At 34.1% G+C, this 21,719-nt stretch overlaps 2 protein-coding genes and 1 pseudogene across 2 annotated transcripts; all 3 read left to right on the top strand.

Annotated features, from left to right (window-relative positions):
- Positions 1–4,677: 4,677 nt before the first annotated feature.
- LOC132281376 (zinc finger BED domain-containing protein RICESLEEPER 2-like) lies at positions 4,678–9,978 on the top strand. The gene is made up of 8 exons (XM_059783087.1): positions 4,678–6,684; positions 7,561–7,656; positions 7,941–8,036; positions 8,127–8,140; positions 8,285–8,336; positions 8,743–8,822; positions 9,099–9,207; positions 9,892–9,978. Exons 1-8 carry the CDS (start codon positions 4,678–4,680, stop codon positions 9,976–9,978), a joined length of 2,541 nt encoding a protein of 846 aa, XP_059639070.1.
- An 896-nt stretch (positions 9,979–10,874) lies between these two features.
- LOC132281377 (putative disease resistance protein RGA3) lies at positions 10,875–15,891 on the top strand (annotated as a pseudogene).
- Positions 14,972–16,654, top strand: LOC132281379 (uncharacterized). Its single transcript, XM_059783088.1, has 2 exons — positions 14,972–14,981; positions 16,113–16,654. The coding sequence occupies exons 1-2, from the start codon at positions 14,972–14,974 to the stop codon at positions 16,652–16,654; spliced, it is 552 nt and encodes a 183-aa protein (XP_059639071.1).
- The last annotated feature ends 5,065 nt before the right edge of the window (positions 16,655–21,719 follow it).

The raw sequence follows: 21,719 nt of genomic DNA on the forward strand, positions 1-21,719 counted from the left end.
ATTGCAATCCTACTTTAGAAAACATAATGCATAAGACCATAAATAATTTTTACTATATATATATATATATATATATATATATATATATATATATAAATTCCAACATTACCTACTGAGCAATTTGCTTACCTCATTACATTTAACATTTTTTTCAGGACACGGATGGCAAGTGACGGACGACGCTCCTCCATAGGGTTCGAGAGGTTAGTAGACTGTTTTGACATACCTTGTGGCTATAATTTTATTTTATTATTATTATTTATTTATTTTTCATTACTTATTTTTTTATAGATCCAGAATGACACGTATAATATGTATTGATATAGGAAAGAATGGTATTGTCCCTTGTTGACCTCGGGTTCGGTTTAGGACTCGGCTAACGGTTCGGACCTACGAATTCGGGTCGTTACAATCCCTCTCCTCTAAACTTGGCCTGAAGGTCTTTTATTCAGTACTTGGGGTGTTAAAAAAATCTAAATAAAAACAAATCAAGCTAGACTTCAAGTCATTCAATTCATTCTAAAACACTCACCTATAAAGCAAAAATCTAATGGGAAAGATTGGATAAATGTGAAAGAAAGAATGTTTGAGTTGCTGTGTTTGAAAGCAAAGTAGAGAATATTAAAAAGTTTATCAATCTTAGCTAATTAAAGAATTTGCATTAATCCTAGTGAAAGAATACAAAGAAATTGCTTTGCATAAATCTTGATCCCCAAGTTAAGTATCATGTAGTCCTTTATTCTATTACTAGTTTTTCATTTAATTAATCTTCTACCTTGAGAGTAGTCATTGGTATAATGATATGAAGGCTTAGAAGACATTCTCTTATGCTGTCCATAAGCTTGTCATGCATATATATGTATATATGTATGTATGTATGATTCATTGGGATTATAAATTGAAGAAATAAATAGGAAAAACAATGTCTCTATATACAAGTAAAGAAGGATGGCTTATTCCAAACATAATATTATTCATAACTATTCTCTTAATTCAAAGATCGAATTTGACACCCATATTGTGATCTAGTTTCTTCAATTAAAGAATATCAACAACAAATAAAACTGAAATGGAATTTTTTTTTTTTGGGATTTGTATTTTGTATGACAAAAGTTCATAGTTTCCTTTGTCATGGTACCTCAGATAAAGTGGTTAAGGAGGGAGTTTTGCTTTTCCTTTTCACGATTATTTTGAATATTCATTGAATACAATTACAAATAATATATTGAATGGAAATATTATTAGAAAACATTTACATATTTGTATTTATTATCTTGGTCCAGTTCTCTTTTCTTTTCTTTTTTTTTTTTTTTTTTTTTTTTTTTTTTTTTTTTTAAATCTTATTATAATTCAATACTGCTCCCACTAAAAAAAAAAATTCTGGCTCTGTAATGGGAAGTGAAGATAAATATTTTTATAAGATCTCAAAAGTTATGTTCTAATTAGGTTGAAGAAAATTATAAAGCAATGTTGGCAGGAGAATAAAAATACTAAGGAGGGTGATTGTTTTCTTAAATAGTAGTCCCTAATTAATATTATTTAAGAATTTTCCTCTCTTCTCTCATAGACGCAAGCCCCTAGTGGCTGAACCACAAAGATTCTTCTATTATTCTCTCTCTTATTCTCTATTTTGTCTTATATTATTCGTTCGTGAGCTTGCCTTACAAATGATAATTAGTTTAACAATTTATGCATAATCTGTAAATTATATGATCAAATTGGTTAAAATTATAAATAATTAAATGAGATGGAGACTTAATTAGACAGCTCAGTGTTTGTTTTGGTGCTTTGTTATCTGGCGCCATTGTTGGGAGGGGTGAGATTGATGTGCTATTTTATTTCTTAATGTGGAGATAACAAAAGTATATGTAAATTGTTTGAAAAAAAATGAAAACTATAAAATAAAAAATTGTCGTCAAATAAATTGACGAAGCAGTGTAAAACAATAAAAACTGCTATTTAGATAAAATAAAAGTTGCCGTTAAATACAGTGTAAAACAAGGATACTTCCAAATAACCCAACTCCAATTATACTTTTGAAGATTTAGCAAGGCAAGGATTCCTTGCTTGCCAATTGCAAAGTAGGTTAACTTTTATATATATATGTATTGACATGTTAAAAAAAAAAGGTCCAGGATTCCTTGCTTGCCATGTTAAAATTTTTTAAAAAAGGGAAGGCCCAGGATTCCTCATTTGGTTACCAAGTTAAAAAGAAGAAAAAGAAGGGTCATGATTCCTTTAATCTTTGTATTCAAGTCTAGTGGAGGCTACGTTATTTTTAATTACAAAATAATTAAATTTCAAAATACTTGATATGGACAAGTAAGTTGGAAACAGATTATATGCATGCTAGACTATGAAGCACGGACACTCCTTCCAGGGGTCCCGTACCAGTGTCGGACACTTTTCGGACACCGATGCTCGTGTCCGAGACTAAATAGGGTTTAGATACACAACCAATGATACAAGTTCAAGTATGCTAAATGAGATCTAAATACACATAACAAGTATACGGTTTCAAGCATACTAAATAAGATTTAATACATGAAGCACGTATACAGTTTTAAGTATACTAAATAAGATCTAAAATGCAAAAGACGTCTTGAGCTGGACGGTGCTCAACTTCCAAGTCCCAAAGTCAAAATGAAACACATCCGTCAGCTTCTCCTCATTACGGGGTGCTTTGAACCGTGAATGAGTAGGAGAGAGAAATTATGAAAAAAAAAATGAGATATTTTGGGAGATAAAGATAAATAAAAAAAAAAAAAATGAGATATTAGACAATATATACTTAATTAGTCATCCATGCTTATTGAAACAACCACACACACTATTGAAAAAGATGAAAAATTACAAGGAGAATTCTCTCTCAATCTCTCTCAATTGCTCTCTTTTGTATTGGCCTTCAGGTACCATGTTTTCTAAACACTCGCTTAGCTAGTTCTAATGGAACTGTTTATGGATGTAATGTGCAACTTAAAAAAACGCGCTCTCCCTCAATTTAGATGACAAGACATTTGGCTAGCTCAAGAGAGAGTCATAATAAACCAAATCATTTGTACCCATTTTCCACGATCGCATAGCTTCTTAATTGTGGCTCACTGGTAGGGCTGCAAATGAGCCGAGCTGTTCATGAACAGCTCGGGCTCGGCTCGTTAAGGGCTCGGCTCGGACTCGTTCATTAAGCAAACGAGCCGAGCTCGAGCCCAATATTTAGGCTCGTTTAGTAAACGAGCCGAGCTTGAGCAACGCTGGGCTCGGCTCGCTTAGGCTCGTGAACATGAGCTCGTTTAGGCTCGTTAATGTTCGTGAACAGAGCTCGTTTAGGCTCGTTAATATTTATATATGTAATATATATTATATATATATATATATATATATATATATATATATATATATATGATTTTATTATAATTTATAACATAAGTACCCAAAAGAAAATAAATTAAATTATAAACTATTGCAGATTTGCACACCTGTCAATTGATTAAAACTTACCTTATCTCTTTGAAATCTCAAATCTTATCTGTTACTGTTGGGAAATCTCACGAGGGTTAATTTTATCTCCATCTGGCATCTTCCCTTATTCATTCTCCAACAAACTTCCCTTATTCATTCTCCAACAAAGACGATTTATTGAATTATTGTGACTTGTGAGGCTTGATCTTCAGTTCCCCAGTTCCGTCTTCTGGACTTTGGAGTGAGCGAATTGTGAGGCCTCTTCTTCGAAAGTCCTTTGGGGCTAACCAGTTACCTTGCCTGAAGGTTGACAATCTCGTCTCGATCTAGACTGCCGCAAGATAAGTTACAGGGAATTTTGGAACAGATCAAAGAAGCTAATCTCTTGGTGTTTCAGACATCAGAGGAAATTGAGGCTGAATCTTTGCTTTTGGTAAGAAATCCTAATTTATTTATTTTATTATTCTTTATTTTTTTTGGGTGTGGATTCAACCATTCTGTTCTATCTCGTGAATTAGTTCTTTACAGATTAGTGGGGAAATATCTATTTCAATTTTTCACCCTCCAAGTGCGAACTGTGAGAGAGAATTTTTTCCTAATTTATTGATTCAATTTTTTACTTCCCGAATTCGCAATGATTTCTTGTTATTATATTATATATGGATAATTACACATAACATTTTACATTTATTATATTATATCTGAACAATTAGATCCGACATTTTTTTTTAGATATTATGATGTGCTAAATTATGTAAAAAAAATTGAACTCAAACTGGACATTAATTTGATACAGTGGTAGGTGTTTAGTAATTGATGAATTTGATTGCATGTGTTTGCAATGTCATGTCATCGCACAAGGTATATGTGGGCTGTGTTTTAGTGATGTTTCTTGTTGCCATGTCAATTGAGCTGGAGACATTCAATAGCTCCCAGCACAGACACTTGTAGGTCTTCACTCTTCACACTTACAAAGACTAAATTATAACTAAAGTTTGCAGTCACAGTACGAACCTTTAATTATATTATATGTTTGGATGTTCTCTCTCCTGTTAAATATCTTCTTCTAACCCTTTTACAGATTTTGCCAATATATCTTATTTAGCATCTCTTTGGATTTAAGTTTTACTCTATCATTTTCTTTTTCTTTTTTTTCTTTTTTCTTTTTTTTTTTTGATACTGTAGTAGTTTTTTTTTTTTAATTTTTTATATACAGCTATGTCAAATGAAAATCCAGATTTCTCTTTGAATTCTTCAACATCAGATTCAGAGAGTTTAGAAATGGATAGTAAAAATGAAAATGCCAAAAGGCCAATTGATGAGGTTAATGAAGTGATTGATGTTGAGGTCAGTAAAGAAAGCCCATTTCAAACAAAGAAAAGAAAAAAAACATCTCATGTCTGGAATGACTTTGAGATAGTTACAGAGCCGGATGGTAGTAAAAAAGCAAAATGCAAATTTTGCAAGACAAAGCTTGCTACTAAGGTTGGGGGTCCTACAACTCATCTTATTAGGCACTTGAACTCGTGTCCACGTCGTCTACTGGTTGATAAAAAACAAAATATTCTAAGTGTAGGAAAAGGAGGACTGGGAAGTGAACCAAATATTGCAAATTTCAAGTATGATCATGCAAAGGTTAGAGAAGCTGCTGCTCACATGATACTCGTACATGAATATTCATTTAACATGATGGAGCATGAATTTTTCAATCGGTTCATGAATACGGCCACCCCGCATTATCAAAAGATATCGCGTACTACGGCGAAGAATGATTGTGTGGCAGTTTATGAGATGGAGAAGAAAAGGTTGAAAACAACATTTAAAAGTGTTAACAAAGTTAGTATCACGTCAGATTTCTGGAAGTCTGGTCAGCAGATCGGTTATATGTGCCTTACAGGACATTTTATCGATTCTGAATGGAAATTACAGAAGAGGATCTTGAATTTCTGTGATGTGCCACCTCCTCATACTGGCGTTGTCATAGCTGATACTATTTTTCAATGTCTAATTGATTGGGGCATTGAAAATAAAGTATCAACTGTTACTTTTGACAATGCAAGTAATAATGATGCAGCTATCAGGATTTTGAGAGATAATTTCACCATTAAAAGTAAACTGTTTTTTGGTGGGAAGATCTTTCATGTACGATGTTGTGCACATATTTTAAACCTCATGGTGCAAGATGGGCTTAGTGAAATCCAGAATGTGATTGAAAATGTTCGTGAGAGTGTTAAGTACTTAAAGGCATCAGAGGCACGGCTTCTCAAATTCAGTGAGATTGTGAAACAGTTGCAATTGCCTTCAAGGAAGTTAATTTTAGATGTTCCCACACGTTGGAACGCAACATATGCTATGTTGGAAGCGGCAATAAAATTCAAGGAGGTGTTTCCAAGATATCAAGATAGAGATCCCAGTTATAGATGGTTGCCTAGTTTAGAGGATTGGAGTAGAATAGAGGAGGTGTGTCAATTTTTAAAAGTTTTTCAGGAAGTGACAAACACTATATCTGGAAGTGTGTACCCAACTTCAAACATGTTTTTGCCTGAAGTATGGAAGATAAAAGAAGCCTTAAGTGAAAATTCATTGGATGAAAATATTTATATGCGATCAATGGCCAACAAAATGAAAGAAAAGTTTGACAAGTATTGGGGTGAATGCAATCTTTTGATGGCCATAGGTGCAATTTTGGATCCAAGGTACAAAATGGTGCTTATTAAGTTTTGCTTTCCCAAAATATATTCCGAGCTAGAAGCATCAAAAAACATTGACATAGTGCGTAAGGCATTATATGATTTATTTAAAGAGTATGTAGAAACTTATACTTCCACCAACTTGGAGCAAGAAGTGAATGTAACAGTTGCAGCTATTGATTGTGAGTCTAGTCACACTTCTAAGTTCAAAAGTAAAGGAAGGCTTGAATTTGATCTTTTTGTTAGAAAAAATGAATGTGTTCAGCCTTCAAAATCTGAATTGGACATGTATTTAGAAGAAGGTGTTTTTATTTGTCATGGTGAGATGGATCACTCTTTTGATGCAATAGAATGGTGGAAAGTCAATAATCTCAAATTTCGCATTCTATCCAAAATGGCAGTTGATATTTTGTCAATTCCTATCACTACGGTTGCTTCTGAGGCTGCTTTTAGCACTGGAGGTAGAACTATAGATCCATATCGTGCATCATTATCTACAAAAACGGTGGAAGCTTTGATTTGTGCTGGCGACTGGGTACGTTCTATTCATGGAGTAAAAAAAGTATTAAATGTAAGTATTTTTGAACTTTCTAATATAACTTCCATTCTCTTATATTTGAAATTAAATTGAAATGATTTTTCTTTTTATTTTTTATTTTTCAATTTTTGTAGAGAACAACGGAAGATATGAAGGAGATAAAACTACCTTAATCATCCCACGAATGGTAAGTAATTTTTTTCCCATTTGTATAGATTACTAACATACTTAATTAAATTATAATTCTTGATCTTATTTTATTTCATTTATGTCTAGGTTGGAACTTTTTGGTGATTTTGATTTTGGAAAACAAAAAACCTGCATAATATTGTTATATGATCCATTTTGGGCAGTCCCTTGACTAGAAACTATTTCTTTTGGTAAGTAATTTTTTTTTTTTTTCTTTTTTTTCCATTAGTATAGATTACTATCATACTTAACTGAATTCTAATTCTTAATCTTATTTTATTTCATTTATGGGTAAGTTGGAGCTTTTTGGTGATTTTAATTTTGGAAAAGAGAAAACCTGCATAATATTATTACATGATCCATTTTGGGCGGTCCCTTGACTAGAAACTATTTCTTTTGGCAAGTAGATTTTTTTCTCATTTGTATAGATTCCTGACATACTTAACTAAATTCTAATTCTTAATCTTATTTTATTTCATTTACGGATAAGTTGGAGCTTTTTGGTGATTTTGATTTTGGAAAAGAGAAAACCTGCATAATATAGTTACATGATCCAATTTGGGCAGTCTGGAAACTATTTCTTTTGGTAAGTAAATTTTTTTTTTTTTCATTTGTGTAGACTACTAACATACTTAACTAAATTCGAATTCTTATCTTATTTTATTTTATTTCATTTATGTGTAGGTTGGAGCTTTTTGGTGCTTTGATTTTGGAAAAGAGAAAACCTGCTGTTGTATGATCCATTTTGGGCAATCCCTTTGCTGGAAACTATTTCTTTTGGTAAGTAATTTTTTTTTTCTATTTGTGTAGATTACTAACATACTTAATTATATTCTAATTCTTAATCTTATTTTATTTCATTTATGGATAAGTTGGAGCTTTTTGGTGATTTTGATTTTGGAAAAAAGAAAACCTGCATAATATAGTTACATGATCCATTTTGGGTAGTCTGGAAACTATTTCTTTTGGTAAGTAATTTTTTTTTTTTCATTTGTGTAGACTACTAACATACTTAATTAAATTCTAATTCTTATCTTATTTTATTTTATTTCATTTATGTGTAGTTTGGAGCTTTTTGGTGCTTTGATTTTGGAAAAGAGAAAACCTGTTGTTATATGATCCATTTTGGGCAATCCCTTCGCTGGAAACTATTTCTTTTGGTAAGTAATTTTTTTTTCTATTTGTGTAGATTACTAACATACTTAATTATATTCTAATTCTTAATCTTATTTTATTTCATTTATGTATAGGTTGGAGCTTTTTGGTGATTTGGTGATTTTGATTTTGGAAAAGAGAAAACCTGCATAATATTGTTATAAGAAGTAAGTTTCTATTACTTTTGTGCTGCTGAGTTGTATGTTTCATTTATTGTTATTCTGAATTCATAGGCTTTCTAAATTCTTTATAGGTCTCTTCCACATATTCCTAAAATTTATCTTCTAAAGAACCCATTCCTCCAGGTTGCCTCTTCCTTGAGAATTGAAATTAGCTGAGCTTTTTCTGTGTTGCTTGACATTGCATCTGAAAGAGATTTGAAGAAGTTTCTATCGGTATGTTACTGGTATTTACTTTTTTATTTTTAATATCTTTTTTCCCCTTTACTAGTCATTGTGCATTGGTAGGCTACATAATTGTTGCAGTGGTTATTCTTCTTTAGTTAATCTGCAATGATTCTTCCGCAGAAAAATATACCTAAAAAAGTAATTCATGATAGTAATAAATCTTTGAAAAAAAAGATTATGAATGTTGTACTATTCTTCTTGAGTTGTGAAATATTAACTTCTTCCACAGATAAATTTAGAAATTGTTTATATTACGGCTATCTGTTAAATGTACATTTTATTTCTTTGTTTCCTTTTATGGCAGGTAACTAAGGAATGTTTGCAAAAAGGCATTGCTGTTTGCAAGGATGGTGCTTTGTTTAGGAAAATCAGAAAGAAAATCAGGTATATATATATTCTTGATGGTGTCAATATTAACAAATTTCTTCCAATGAAGATCTTGTTAGTGTGCAGTACCGGTCAAAAATACTAGAACTTAATGGGGATTTTATATGGTTTCGCATATGTGGAAAACCATGGAGTCATTTTTGTTTTATATATTCTTTTTCTTTTTCTGGCATTGCAGTTCTGTAAACATTTATTTATTTATTTATTTATTTTTTCCTTTTTGAAATGTTTCAATTGTGCTTATTCCTAGAACAGTTAGTACTATTTTTATAGCTTTGAGATGAAAGTTCAATGTTTGACTTCCTATATGGTTGCTATCAAGGATGCAGATTTTTCTAATGTGTATGCTGTGTTTTGTTGTTTGCCACATGGAACCGCACAGGTCCTTTAATAATTCTGTGACATGATTTCATTCATGCAATTAGAAAATTTATTTTATTTTATTTTTGATAAGTGCAATCAGCAAAATTGTGACCCACTGAATTCTTTTTCTGAAAGTTGAAAAACATTTAATCCGCTGACTTCTGCAAGCTGCAAACTATACATACAAACATGAGTGATCACCATTCAATGTTGCAAACTAATTTATGTAACTAGCATTACATACTGTTGATCATTTGCTTGAATGTAATCCTTGAATTTGTGTCTAGTGACCTGTGACCACCATGGGCTTAGTCAAGTGGCATGTCGTTCTCCTTCCAAATGAAAGACCAAGGAGAATGTAACTTTAATGTAATTCTTGAATCTGTGTCTAGTGATTACCAGTCAATGTTGCAAACTAAAGCTGTACTATATTTCCTTGTATTGCCTTTGTATTGGATTTCCTGTAGGAGGTTTCTTTGTATTGCCTTGTATGGCTAACTTGGCATTACCAAGGAGAATGTTCCTTAGAGGGTGCTGGATTGACTTATGAGTTATGATGTACATATTTTTTCATTTTGTGGGTTCTGTCAATCGGGGGAATTGGTGCAACTGCTTTGCGAATTTTTTTTCTTACATTGAATACATAAATATTTATTATAAATGTTGTACTATTTTTTGATGATCATAATTTTCAATGAAACAGCTTTCGTATTGCTTCATACGGTGCATACAGAGTATTGAGGACCAAGTTGATCACTTTGCAGAAAAGGCAAATATTGAAATCAAGTAATAGTATGCAGTTTTTGATGCCAAAGTTGTGATAAGATTCCAAGAGGGCAATTAAAAGACAAGAAGAAGGCTTAAGAGAAGTTGATGTTTCCTTTTTGATAGACAATTGGGTGGCTATGAGTTTTTATGTATGCCTAGAATATTAGTTTTCAGTTTTCTTTATAATATTTCTAGTGATTAGGTTCTCAATTTGGATGAAATTTTACTTTCCTAGCTTGTTTCTAGTTTGTACTCTGTAGGTTTCCTGAGACCTCTATGGCAAACACAATGAATATTGTAATGACACAAATATAGCAATTTGTTGTTATTGTTGTGTTTTTTTTGCATGATAGTGTGTATGTGGCCTGTAGAATACTAATTAATTTTGAATTTTAATTTAATTTTTTTGTTAAACGAGCCGAGCCCGAGCCCGAGCTCAAATTTTTGAGCTCGTCACGAGCCAAGCCCGAGCCCGAGCTGATCCCATAAACAAACGAGCCGACCCCGAACAGCCTAAAGCTCGGCTCGGCTCGGCTCATTTGCAGCCCTACTCACTGGTTCCCTGTATTATAAACAATTCCATATTTTTGTGGGGGGTGTGTCTAAAAAAAAGAGAAAGGAGTGTATGTTTAACTTTTAGAGTAAATTTTTTTTTTAGTTTCAGCGAGGGTTTTGCGAACCTGTAATGTTGGAGCCTCTGTTGGTAGTCCAGACAATTCTTGAACTAGGACGGTGAACTATAACAAGTGAAAACAAAGTGATATCTTTCCTCCAATGGTGGCTAAGTTAGGGTTCTTGAGAGGAAGGAGTATGTTATCTATAAATAGGGGTTATGGCAGTCTTCCACTTACTGCGCGCAACCTCTCATAGATATATAGTATTGCTTTTCATTCAGTACTTTCAGTAACCACTAAAAAAATGGCAGACGCAATTCTTTCTGGCGTTGTGACTGAAATTGTGAAGAAGTTGGGCTCTGATGCTTTCCAAGAGATCCAATTGCTGTGTGGTCTCAAAACAGAGACTGCCAAATTGGAGGACACCATTTCCATTGTCAAAGCCGGACTTTTCGATGCGCAGCAGCACGACGCTACAAACAGGCAGGATAGTGCTTTGGTTGAAATGCTCAAAGAAGTGGTTGATGATGTCGATGACTTGCTGGATGACTTCTCAACAGAAGATTTGCGGCGTAAGGTGATGACTAAGAACAAAAAGGCCAAGAAGGTACGCATTTTCTTTTCAAGCTCAAACCAGCTGTTTTTCCGTTTTAAGATGAGTCACAAAGTTAAGGCCATTTGTGAGAGACTAGATGCCATTGCTGAAAATAAGATCAAATTCCACTTCGGTGGTGAACGGCCTATAGATGTGCAAGTGAAGAGGGAGGAGAGTCACTCTTTTGTGCGTGCTGAAGATGTTATTGGGAGGGATAATGATAAAAAGGCAATTGTAGAATTGTTGATGGACTCCAACGTTCAAGAGAATGTGTCTGTCGTTGCAGTAGTTGGGATCGGGGGGATGGGAAAAACCGCACTTGCACAATTAGTCAATAATGATGAAAAGGTCGCTAAACATTTTGATCGTAGGTGTGTGTTTCTGATGTCTTTGATGTGAAACAAATAGCAAAAAATATCATAGAAAGTGCGACAGGCGAAAAAACTAAAGACCTTCATATGGATGAAGTGCAAAAGAAACTTAGGGAAATAATTGATGGGAAGAAATACTTCCTAGGGTTGGATGATGTTTGGAATGAGAATTGGGTGCAATGGATGGAATTAAGTAGACTATTGATGGGTGGTGCAAAGGGAAGTAAGATTCTAATAACCACCCGTAGTAAATTAGTTGCAACTGCTTCAGGGGTAAATTCACCATATCATTTAAAAGGCTTGTCTGAGAAAGAGTCTTGGTCTCTTTTTAAGCAAATGGCATTTAAAGAACAGTACGAGTTAGACAATGCATATCAGGTGGAAATTGGAAAGGAAATTGTGAAGAAGTGCGCAGGAGTTCCTTTAGCCATTAGGGTATTAGGAAGCCTATTATACTCGAGAGAGACAAAGGAGGAGTGGTTGAGTTTTAAAAATAAAGATATTCCAAAAATAGCTCAAAAGGAGAATATTGTTCTACCAATATTAAAGTTGAGCTATGATCACCTTCCCTGGCATCTAAAGCAATGCTTTGCATTTTGTTGCTTATATCCTAAGGATCATGTAATTGATAAGCAACAATTGATTCAATTGTGGTGCGCGCATGGATTTATCTGGTTGTCAAATGAAAATGAAGATATGGAGGATGTTGGAGATTTGTATTTTAAAATGTTATTAAGGAGGTCATTTTTTCAGGATGAGGAAGTAGACAAATTTGGTAATATAATAAGTTGTAAAATGCATGATCTTATGCATGACCTTGCAGTTTTAGTTGCGGAAAGTGAGAGTTTGATGGTAAATTTGAGCACAAAAGAAGTTCCCCCAAGAATCCATCATGTGTCGGTTGATTTGCCATCTTTAAATGATAGACCATGGGAAATTCCAGCCCCGTTGCTTGGAGCTATCGGAATAAGAACATTTTTTTGGCCGGCTCAAGGTTATTATTCAACAGTTTCATATGATGTGGAACGGGAGAATTCAGTTTATGCAAAAATTGTTTCCACCTTTAAAAGGTTACGGGTGTTGGATCTGCACAAATTGGGGTTCCAAACGGTGCCAAGTTGCATAAGTAAGCTAACACATTTAAGGTATCTAGATCTCTCTGGTAATTCTGGTATCAAGACACTGCCAAATTCTATAACCGAGTTGCCAAATTTGCAAACCCTAAAACTTAGCCATTGTGAAAGCCTGGAACGATTGCCAAGAGAGATTAGAAAATTGGTGAGGCTTAGGCATCTCGAGATTGATGGTTGCCATGGATTGAGTGATATGCCGCGTGGACTGGGGGAGTTGACTTGCCTTCGAACTTTAAAAGAATTCAAGGTGGGTCCATCTAACAGGTTAAGTGAATTGAAAGATCTAAACAATTTAAGGGGGGAGCTGTCAATTGTACTAGAGTGGTCGAGGCCAAGATTAAAAGAAGCAGAGGAAGCAAACTTGAAAGAGAAACAACACCTTCAGTCTTTGAGTTTATATTTTGACAACCATATTGATGATGATGATGATGAGTTAGAGTCGGTGTTGGAAGCTCTCCGGCCACACACAAATTTGAAAAAGCTTAAAATAGAAGGGTATGGGGGTGTGGGATTACCAACCTGGATGTCCTTCCTCCTGAATCTTGTTGAAATTTCTTTAGATAATTGCAACGGATGCAAACATCTTCCAAAATTCGAGCAGCTTCCTTGTCTCAAAAGCCTCTCTTTTTGGCTTAGAATCGGTAGAGTACATAGATGACAACAGTTGTGGTGGTGTTAATAATGAGTCCTCTTTTTCTCCATCTTCTTCAAGAGAGCCAACAACAACAACAGCAGCAATGTTCTTTCCATCGCTGGAAAATCTCTATATCTCGGGAATGCCAAATTTGAAGGGATGGTGGAGGAGTAAATTAGGAGAAGATGAAGAACAATCAACAGCAAACAATCAAGATGAGCAGCAGCTATTATCACACCCATCATTTCCTTGTCTTGTTGAATCAATGATTCATGGCTGCCCTCAGCTAACATCAATGCCTCTGCAACCAACTGTAGTAAAACTAGAATTTGGGGCAGTCAGCGGGAAGGTATTACAACAGCAGTTACTGACGATGGCAAAGGAAACCCCAACTACTGTTGCAACGTCATCTTCTTCACTCGTTCCTCTTTCCGACTTAGAGGAACTCTCAATATCTTACATTGAGGATCTAGTTACTCTGCCGGAGGAGGCATTCCCACTTCTCACTTCTCTACTAAAACTAGAGATTGGAAGGTGTCCAAAACTAACCTCTCTGTCCAGAGGGATGAGGCATCTCACCGCCCTCATGTCCCTGGAGATCTACTCGTGCCAAGAGTTGGATTTGTCAGATGATGGCATGCATTTTGAAGGCCTCAGGAACCTAACTTCTCTGCTTATCCACAACATCCCCAAGTTGGAGTCTCTTCCTGCAGGGCTTCAACACGTTACCACTCTCCAATCTCTATCCATTTCAGAATGTGAAAATTTGGAAAGTTTACCAGAGTGGATAGGCAACCTCACATCACTTCAAAAACTTGGTATTTATGATTGTCCGAGTTTGAAGTCACTGCCCGAAGGCATACGTCAGCTCACCGCATTACAACAACTGATTATCGGATATGGTTCACAGCAGCTAAATGATAGATGCCAAAAGGAAAAGGGGGAAGATTGGCCTAAGATTGCTCACATCCCAGACATTTCATACCTTTAAGGTATCCTTCTTAATCTGACTCCTTTATATATCCACCATAAAATTATTTATATTCTTCCTTCTTCAGCTCTTAATTAATTTGTTCAAATTTCAGCTGAATTTTTTATGTGGACGTTGACACAATTATATACATATGTGGACATCTTTGTTTCTGTTTGAACATAGGCATACCCACAAAGCATTGCACTTTTATACAAATATATATTCTCATTGAAGAACAGAAACATATCCATTTACATATGGAATTCTCTATTTGGCAACAATATATGTTGATATTTGTTTGCCTTGATTTTACTTTTTGCAACCAACCACGTACTTGATTTAGCTGTCATTATTATGTTAGACACGTATATTTATAACACGTGTGGCCTATATTGCCACAATACATTTATATTCTAATCCACTACGTCTAACACAACGTTACACGTTGTAGGAAATTACAGCCGTGTGGTTGTGGGAAGTTGATGGTGGTTATCATCTGATTAGTTTAAAACAAGGGTTAGCATGATGGATTGCTCTCTCTCTCGTTTCATTCATACAGAATCCTTACAGAGGTCCCATGCCTAACAAAAGTAGTCTGTGTTGTCTCCATCAAGTACACGCATAAAAATTTGTATAGGCGTCAACATCATTAGGATTTTCAAATTTGTTTTGCAGGCATTAACCAAACTGATTTCATGGCTGGAGGTAATGCGATCTCTTTGGACTTATAGTTTCTTTCATTTGGTATTAGAGCGATACCTTTTGGCTATGTTATCCTTCGGTTTGTATGTCTGTAATATTTGTTTAGCGACTATGTTGCCGTTCTATTTCTGGCCTATAATATTTGTTTAGCGGCTATGTCGCCGTTGTCTTTTTGGCATGTAATATTTCCTTTGTGTTCTATTTGTTCTGTATTATTTTTGGTGGGTGTGTTTCTGTCTGTAATATTTTTCCGGTACTGTTTTATTGTTTGGTTAAGTTGGCCGGAATGAAGTGGTAGAATACTACACCCATAAGGATTGCGATGAATAAAGTGTTTAACGACTGCTTTAAATATGGGAGAATGTCATTATGAATTTATACAGTGGGAGCAACGTTGGCCTTTTTGATGGTAAAAGTGATTCAAACCCGACTGTTTTAAAAAAGGGTAAATCTCATCATAAGACCATAAAGATTTGTTTTATAATGAATTTTTATTTATACAGAATACTTTGGAGTTGTATAGTTTTGAAAATTTCTATACAAATGAAGAATACTCCAGAGTTATACAGTTACTGCTTTTAAAAAAAAAAAAAAAAAAAAAATTCATATCCAATATATTTTCATACATACAATTTATTAAAGTATGAGTATTACTACTATTTTAATTTGTATTTTTTAACCAGAGAGTAGCCAAAGCATCTTTGGTTGTTGGTTTTGTAATATAAAATAAAAATAAAAAATAAAAAGTTTTAATATATGATATTTATATCACATAAAGATTATGCATTAAAAGGTTATAGTTCATTCATAAAAAGTGTTTTATTCTGCCCTACAGGGAAATAATCATTGTTTATGAATGAACGTGGATAAACAAAAAAAAAGAAGGGGATATGGAATTAAACTGGCAATGAATACAAATGCCCACAAGACTGTATCATTATCAATTTAATGCCAGTAAAGAATATTTTATCCCATTATGGTTATATTTTTCAAAACTTTAGTGTATTAAAATCTCTGCCCACAGGAAGGTTATAATGACACATTGTTTTGATATGAAATTTTTAACGTGGGTTAAGAATTTCAATAAAGTTTATTGTATAGTAGAGTAATGTTTGGCATGTTTTCTTTTTGCAGTAATTTCATCTGGTTCTGTCAATATTGGTTCATCTCATATCCCATTTTTAACTGGTGATAATTATTTGGATTGGAAGGAGAAAATCCTTCTAACATTGGGGTGTATGGACATTGATTTGGCACTTCGTGTGGATGAACCACCCATCCCCACGGAATCAAGTACGCTAAGTGAAAGGGCTTCTTATGAGAGGTGTGAGCGATCAAATCGCTTAAGTATATGTCTCATTAAATGTTATATTGGGAAAAACATAAGGAGTTCAATTCCTGAATGTACTAAGGCAAAAGAAAACATGACAGCAATTGAACAACAGTTTGTAAGTTCCGATAAAGCATTGATTAGCACCCTAATGACCAAATTATCATCAATGAAGCATATGGGTGATAAAGGGGTCCGTGAACATATTATGGAAATGAGAGATATAGCTGCCCAAATGAACTCATTGGAGTTTACCTTTTCAGAGACATTCCTTGTCCAGTTTATACTCAACTCCCTGCTTGCTGAATATGGGCCATTCAAGATTTCTTATAACACACATAAGTAAAAATGGTCAGTTAATGAATTGCTTACCATGTGTGTTCAAGAGGAGGGGAGATTGAATCAGGAGAAGCTAGAAAGTGCTCATCTAGCGACTCATGGAAAAGGGATATATCAAAAAGGGTGTGCAATTTAAGAAGAAGGGAAATGCATCAACTAGCAAAGTTGACGATAAAGGTACCATCAAATGCTTCTTCTGCAAAAAGAAAGGGCACATAAAAAAGGAATGTCCAAAGTATAAGGCTTGGCTGCTTAAAAAGGGTAATCTATTTTCCTTTGTGTGTTATGAATCAAATGTAGTTAATACATTTAATGATGCTTGGTGGATTGATTCTGGTTCCACAATTCACATTGCTAATACCATGCAGGGTTCAATCAACCTAAGGAGACTGACGAAAAGTGAAAATTTCATTTATTCGGGGAACAAGATGAGTTCACATGTGGAGGCGGTTGGAACCTACAGACTCACATTACCATCTGGCTCTACATTAGAACTTGAAAGAACTTTTTATATTCCAACTTTTTCAAAAAATTTGATTTCTATTTCGAAACTTGTTGGATTTGGTTTTAGTTTTAATTTCTTTAATACTTCTTTAAGTATTGTAAAAGATTCTGTTGTTATTGGTAATGGTATTTTGGTTGATGGTTTATATAAATTAGATTTAAACCCTAATATTGACCATAACCACTTAACCTTGCATGGAAATATTGGCATTAAGCGTAAGGCTAAAATAGAGAAATCTTCTTTATTATGGCACAGGAGATTATAACATATTTCCTTACAAAGAATTACAAGATTAGTAAATGATGGAGTACTTGATACTCTTGATTTTTCTGATTTTGGTATTTGTGTGGACTGCATAAAGGGTAAGCAGACTAACAAAACCAATAAGGGTGCCAGAAGGAGTTCTCAAGTTTTAGAGATCATACACACTAATATATATAGACCTTTTCAAATTTCATGTTTCAATGGTCAAAAATATTTTGTCACCTTTATTGATGTTTGCACACGTTTTACGTATCTTTACCTTCTAAATGATAAAAGTGAAGCACTTGATGTTTTTAAATCATATAAGGTGGAGGTAGAAAAACAAAGGGAAAACAAATCAAGATAGTGCAATCGAATAGAGGAGGAGAATATGATGGTAGATATACAGAACAAGGACAATGACCAGGTCCATTTGCAAAATTCCTTATGGAGAATGGCATTATAACACAATATTCGATGCCAGGCACACTAGAACAAAATAATGTAGTAGAAAGAAGGAATCGAATGCTAATGGATATGGTAAGAAGTATGATTAGTAATTCTTCTCTCCCTTTATCTCTATGGAGTGAGGCCTTAAAAACCGTTGTGTATATCTTAAACAAGGTTCCAACCAAATTGGTTCCAAAAACACCCTTTGAGTTATGGAATGGTTGGAAACCAAGTTTAGGACACTTACACATATGGGGTTGTCCAGTTGAGGTTAGGGTGTACAATCCTATAGAGAAAAAGTTAGACTTAAAGACAATAAGTGGGTTTTTTATTGGCTATGCAGAAAAGTCCAAGGGGTTCAAGTTTTATTGTCCTTCGCATAAACCCATTATTGTTGAGGCGAGAAATGCTAGGTTTCTTGAGGATGTTGACATTAGTGGGAGTGAACAACCTCAAAATTTAATTTTTGAGGAAACACGGGATTTAGTTGGTAGACCTGTGACTAAAGAACCTTTACCTATACTTCAAGACATTTCTCAAGATGTTATTATGGAAGAACAGGTAAATCAAGAAGGTCCTACCCATAAGAATCCTGTTGTCAATGAACCTGTTCTAAATGAACATATAGAGTTAAGAAGGTCCTCAAGAGTAAGAAAACCTGCAATCCCCTCTGATTATGTTGTATATCTATAAGAAATTGACCATGATATTGGAATTGATAAAGACCCAATTACGTTTTCACAAGCCATGAGTGGAGAAAATTCAAGGTTATGGTATGATGCCATGTTAGAGGAACTAGACTCTATTGCCAAAAATCAAGTCTGGGATTTGGTTCAATTGCCAGAAGGGGCTAATGCAGTTGGCTGTAAATGGGTTTATAAGACTAAAAGAGACCCAAAAGGCAAGATTGAACAATATAAGGCCAGACTTGTAGCCAAAGGGTATACCCAAAGGGAAGGCATTGATTACCATGAATCATTTTCTCCCGTTTCTATAAAGGATTCTCTTCGTATTATCATGGCATTGGTAGCTCATTTTGATTTATAGTTACATCAAATAGATGTGAAAACGGCATTTCTTAATGGGGACTTGAATGATGAGGTATATATGAAACAACCTGAAGGTTTTCATTCAGATAAAGAAAACAATATGGTTTGCAAACTCAAGAAATCCATATATGGGTTGAAACAAGCTTCACGTCAGTGGTATTACATATTTCATGATGTTATCTCTTCTTTTGGGTTTAAAGAGAATATCGTTGATCAATGTATATACCTTAAGGTTAGTGGGAGTAAGTTCATTCTTTTGATCCTATATGTGGATGATATTTTGCTTGCCAGTAGCGACTTAGGGTTGCTACATGAAGTTAAAGAATTTCTCTCTAAAAATTTTGATATGAAAGATATGGGTGAAGCATCCTATATCACTAGCATAGAAATTTATAGGGATAAATCCCAAGGATTGATTGGATTATCCCAAAAGGCCTATATCAATAAAGTTTTAGAGAGATTTCGAATGTTGGGTTGTGCTTCAAGTGTTGCTCCTATCATCAAGGGTGACAAATTCAGTCTAAATCAGTGCCCAAGAAATGATTTGGAAAGGGAAGAGATGGAAGTCATTCCTTATGCATCTGCAGTAGGATGTCTAATGTATGTGCAGGTATGCATTAGACTAGACATTGCATTTGCAGTAGGAATGTTAGGCAGATACCAAAGTAATCTAGGAATGGATCATTGGCGAGCTGCAAAGAAAGTGATGCGATATCTACAAGGGACAAATGATTACATGCTGACATACAAAAGATCAGATCTTTTGGAAGTGGTTGGATATTCTGATTCTAATTTTGGAGGATGCATTGACTCTAGAAAGTCAACATCAGGATATGTATTCCTCTTTGCAGGAGGAGTTATCTCGTGGAAAAGCTTAAAATAGAAATCAATTACTTCTTCTACTATGGAGGCGGAGTACGGAGCATGTCATGAGGCTACAGGACATGCCTTATGGTTACGGAATTTTACCACAGGTCTTAAAATTGTGGATTCCATCTCTAAGCTATTGAGAATCTATTGTAATAATTTCGCTGCGGTTCGTTTTTGTAACAACAATACAAGTGGGAGTTCAAACAGGTGGATTGACATAAAGTTCCCTGTTGTTAAAGAAAAAGTTTAGAATCATCAAGTGTTAGTAGATTACATAGGAACAAGGTCAATGGTCGCAGATCCTATGACAAAGGGTTTGCCACCCAAATTGTATAAGGAACATGTAGGACATATGGGGCTTATTGATATGTCTTGTGTTTGATTTACTAAGACACTTTAAAGTTTGTAATTCTATTTATGTTACGATGATTCTTGATATTTATTTGTCATTTTTAAGGAAGTATACATAAAGTTAAAAATGACAAATTATCCTTTTGGATAATAAAGTAGGACCTCAGAATAGGCTTATGGGAGCTTATTCATACAGATAGTCCATTGGGACAATAAAGTTGACTTCCTTGAATAGTTTTTCTTGAAATAACTATTTATATAGTACTACCACATAAAGATATTTATGTAAAGAAAGACAGTGACATAATGATACATGGATGGTAACACTCATATATAGAGTGTGATTTCCGCCATGATTTTATACACTTAAATTCTTTAGATAAAGTTTTAGTTCTCAAACCTATAAGGAAAGTAAGTGTGTCAATATTGGCCAAGTGAGAGAATGTTAGACACGTATATTTATAACACGTGTGTGGCCTATATTGTCACAATACATTTATATTCTAATCCACTGCGTTTGACACAACGTTACACGTTGTAAGAAGTTACAGCAGCGTGGTTGTGGGAAGTTGATGGTGGTTATCATCTGATTAGTTTAAAACAAGGGTTAACATGATGGATTGCTCTCTCTCGTTTCATTCATACAGAATCCTTACAGATTTCCCATGCCTAACAAAAGTAGTCTGTGTTGTCTCCATCAAGTATACGCATAAAGATTTGTATAGGCGTGAACATCATTAGGATTTCCAAATTTGTTTTGCAGGCATTAACCAAACTGATTTCATGGATGGAGGTAATGCGATCTCTTTGGACTTGATAGTTTCTTTCATATTATTCATTCTATTTTCAAAGATTAAAGGGATCAATTATCAATATGGCTTGCTATAAAGTTTATAAAATATACATCTTTGTCGCATTTATGTATATTAATGTGAAATTTGATCATAATTCCTCTATGTTTTGATGAAATTGTAAAATTGTTGATAGTGGCAAAATGCTTCTCTCTATGATGTGCTTGATGTATATGTAAGCTTCTTCTTCTTTTTTTTTTTTTTTTTTTTTTTTTTTTTTTTTTAGATTAGTAACATTTCAAGAAGATTTAGTGTCTATAAAGGACTGCTTGGTTGAAGTCATAAAGGTAAGACTTTTGTCTTTGTATCCCATTCTTATTAAATTACCTCTATATAGAAGAGTACACAAATTTTGGGCATGAGGATTGGAAATTCAAGTGTGCTCCTTCCTTCTATAGTCCATAAGCAACAATACCATTCCACCAGAATTCACATAACATATTACGAAAAATGTTCTCATTTATTTATCATCACTTTACTTCTAGAAACTACCAAAAGCCGTTCAATATGATTGTTTAGGGGACAAATGTTGGTTTATGTCATAGTAGTTGAGTGTGTTCTGTGCGTTCGTATTTTTTATTTGTTGCATACTTCTGTTGGTTTTTCTTTTCCATTTGACACACATTTCAATAGGTACTCTCTATCTTGATAACTCAAACAATTTTAATATCAAATAACTCATTCTTGACAAGAATTTTGCTCAATTAAAATTCGGTTACACATTTGAATCATATCCTATGGTTTGAATCAGTA

Source organism: Cornus florida, unplaced genomic scaffold (genome assembly GCF_030987335.1).
Source record: "Cornus florida cultivar Cherokee Brave unplaced genomic scaffold, ASM3098733v1 CherokeeBrave_3.0.0_Hap2_Chr11, whole genome shotgun sequence".
NCBI classification, from domain to species: Eukaryota; Viridiplantae; Streptophyta; class Magnoliopsida; order Cornales; family Cornaceae; genus Cornus; species Cornus florida.

Excerpts from the sequence above, each read along its gene's own strand:
- LOC132281376 (XM_059783087.1), top strand. The coding sequence starts at position 4,678 with ATGTCAAATGAAAATCCAGATTTCTCTTTGAATTCTTCAACATCAGAT. Across the intron at positions 8,337-8,742 it reads TAAAGAACCCATTCCTCCAG|GTAACTAAGGAATGTTTGCA; the intron begins GTTGCCTCTTCC and ends CTTTTATGGCAG. Across the intron at positions 9,208-9,891 it reads TGCCACATGGAACCGCACAG|CTTTCGTATTGCTTCATACG; the intron begins GTCCTTTAATAA and ends TCAATGAAACAG.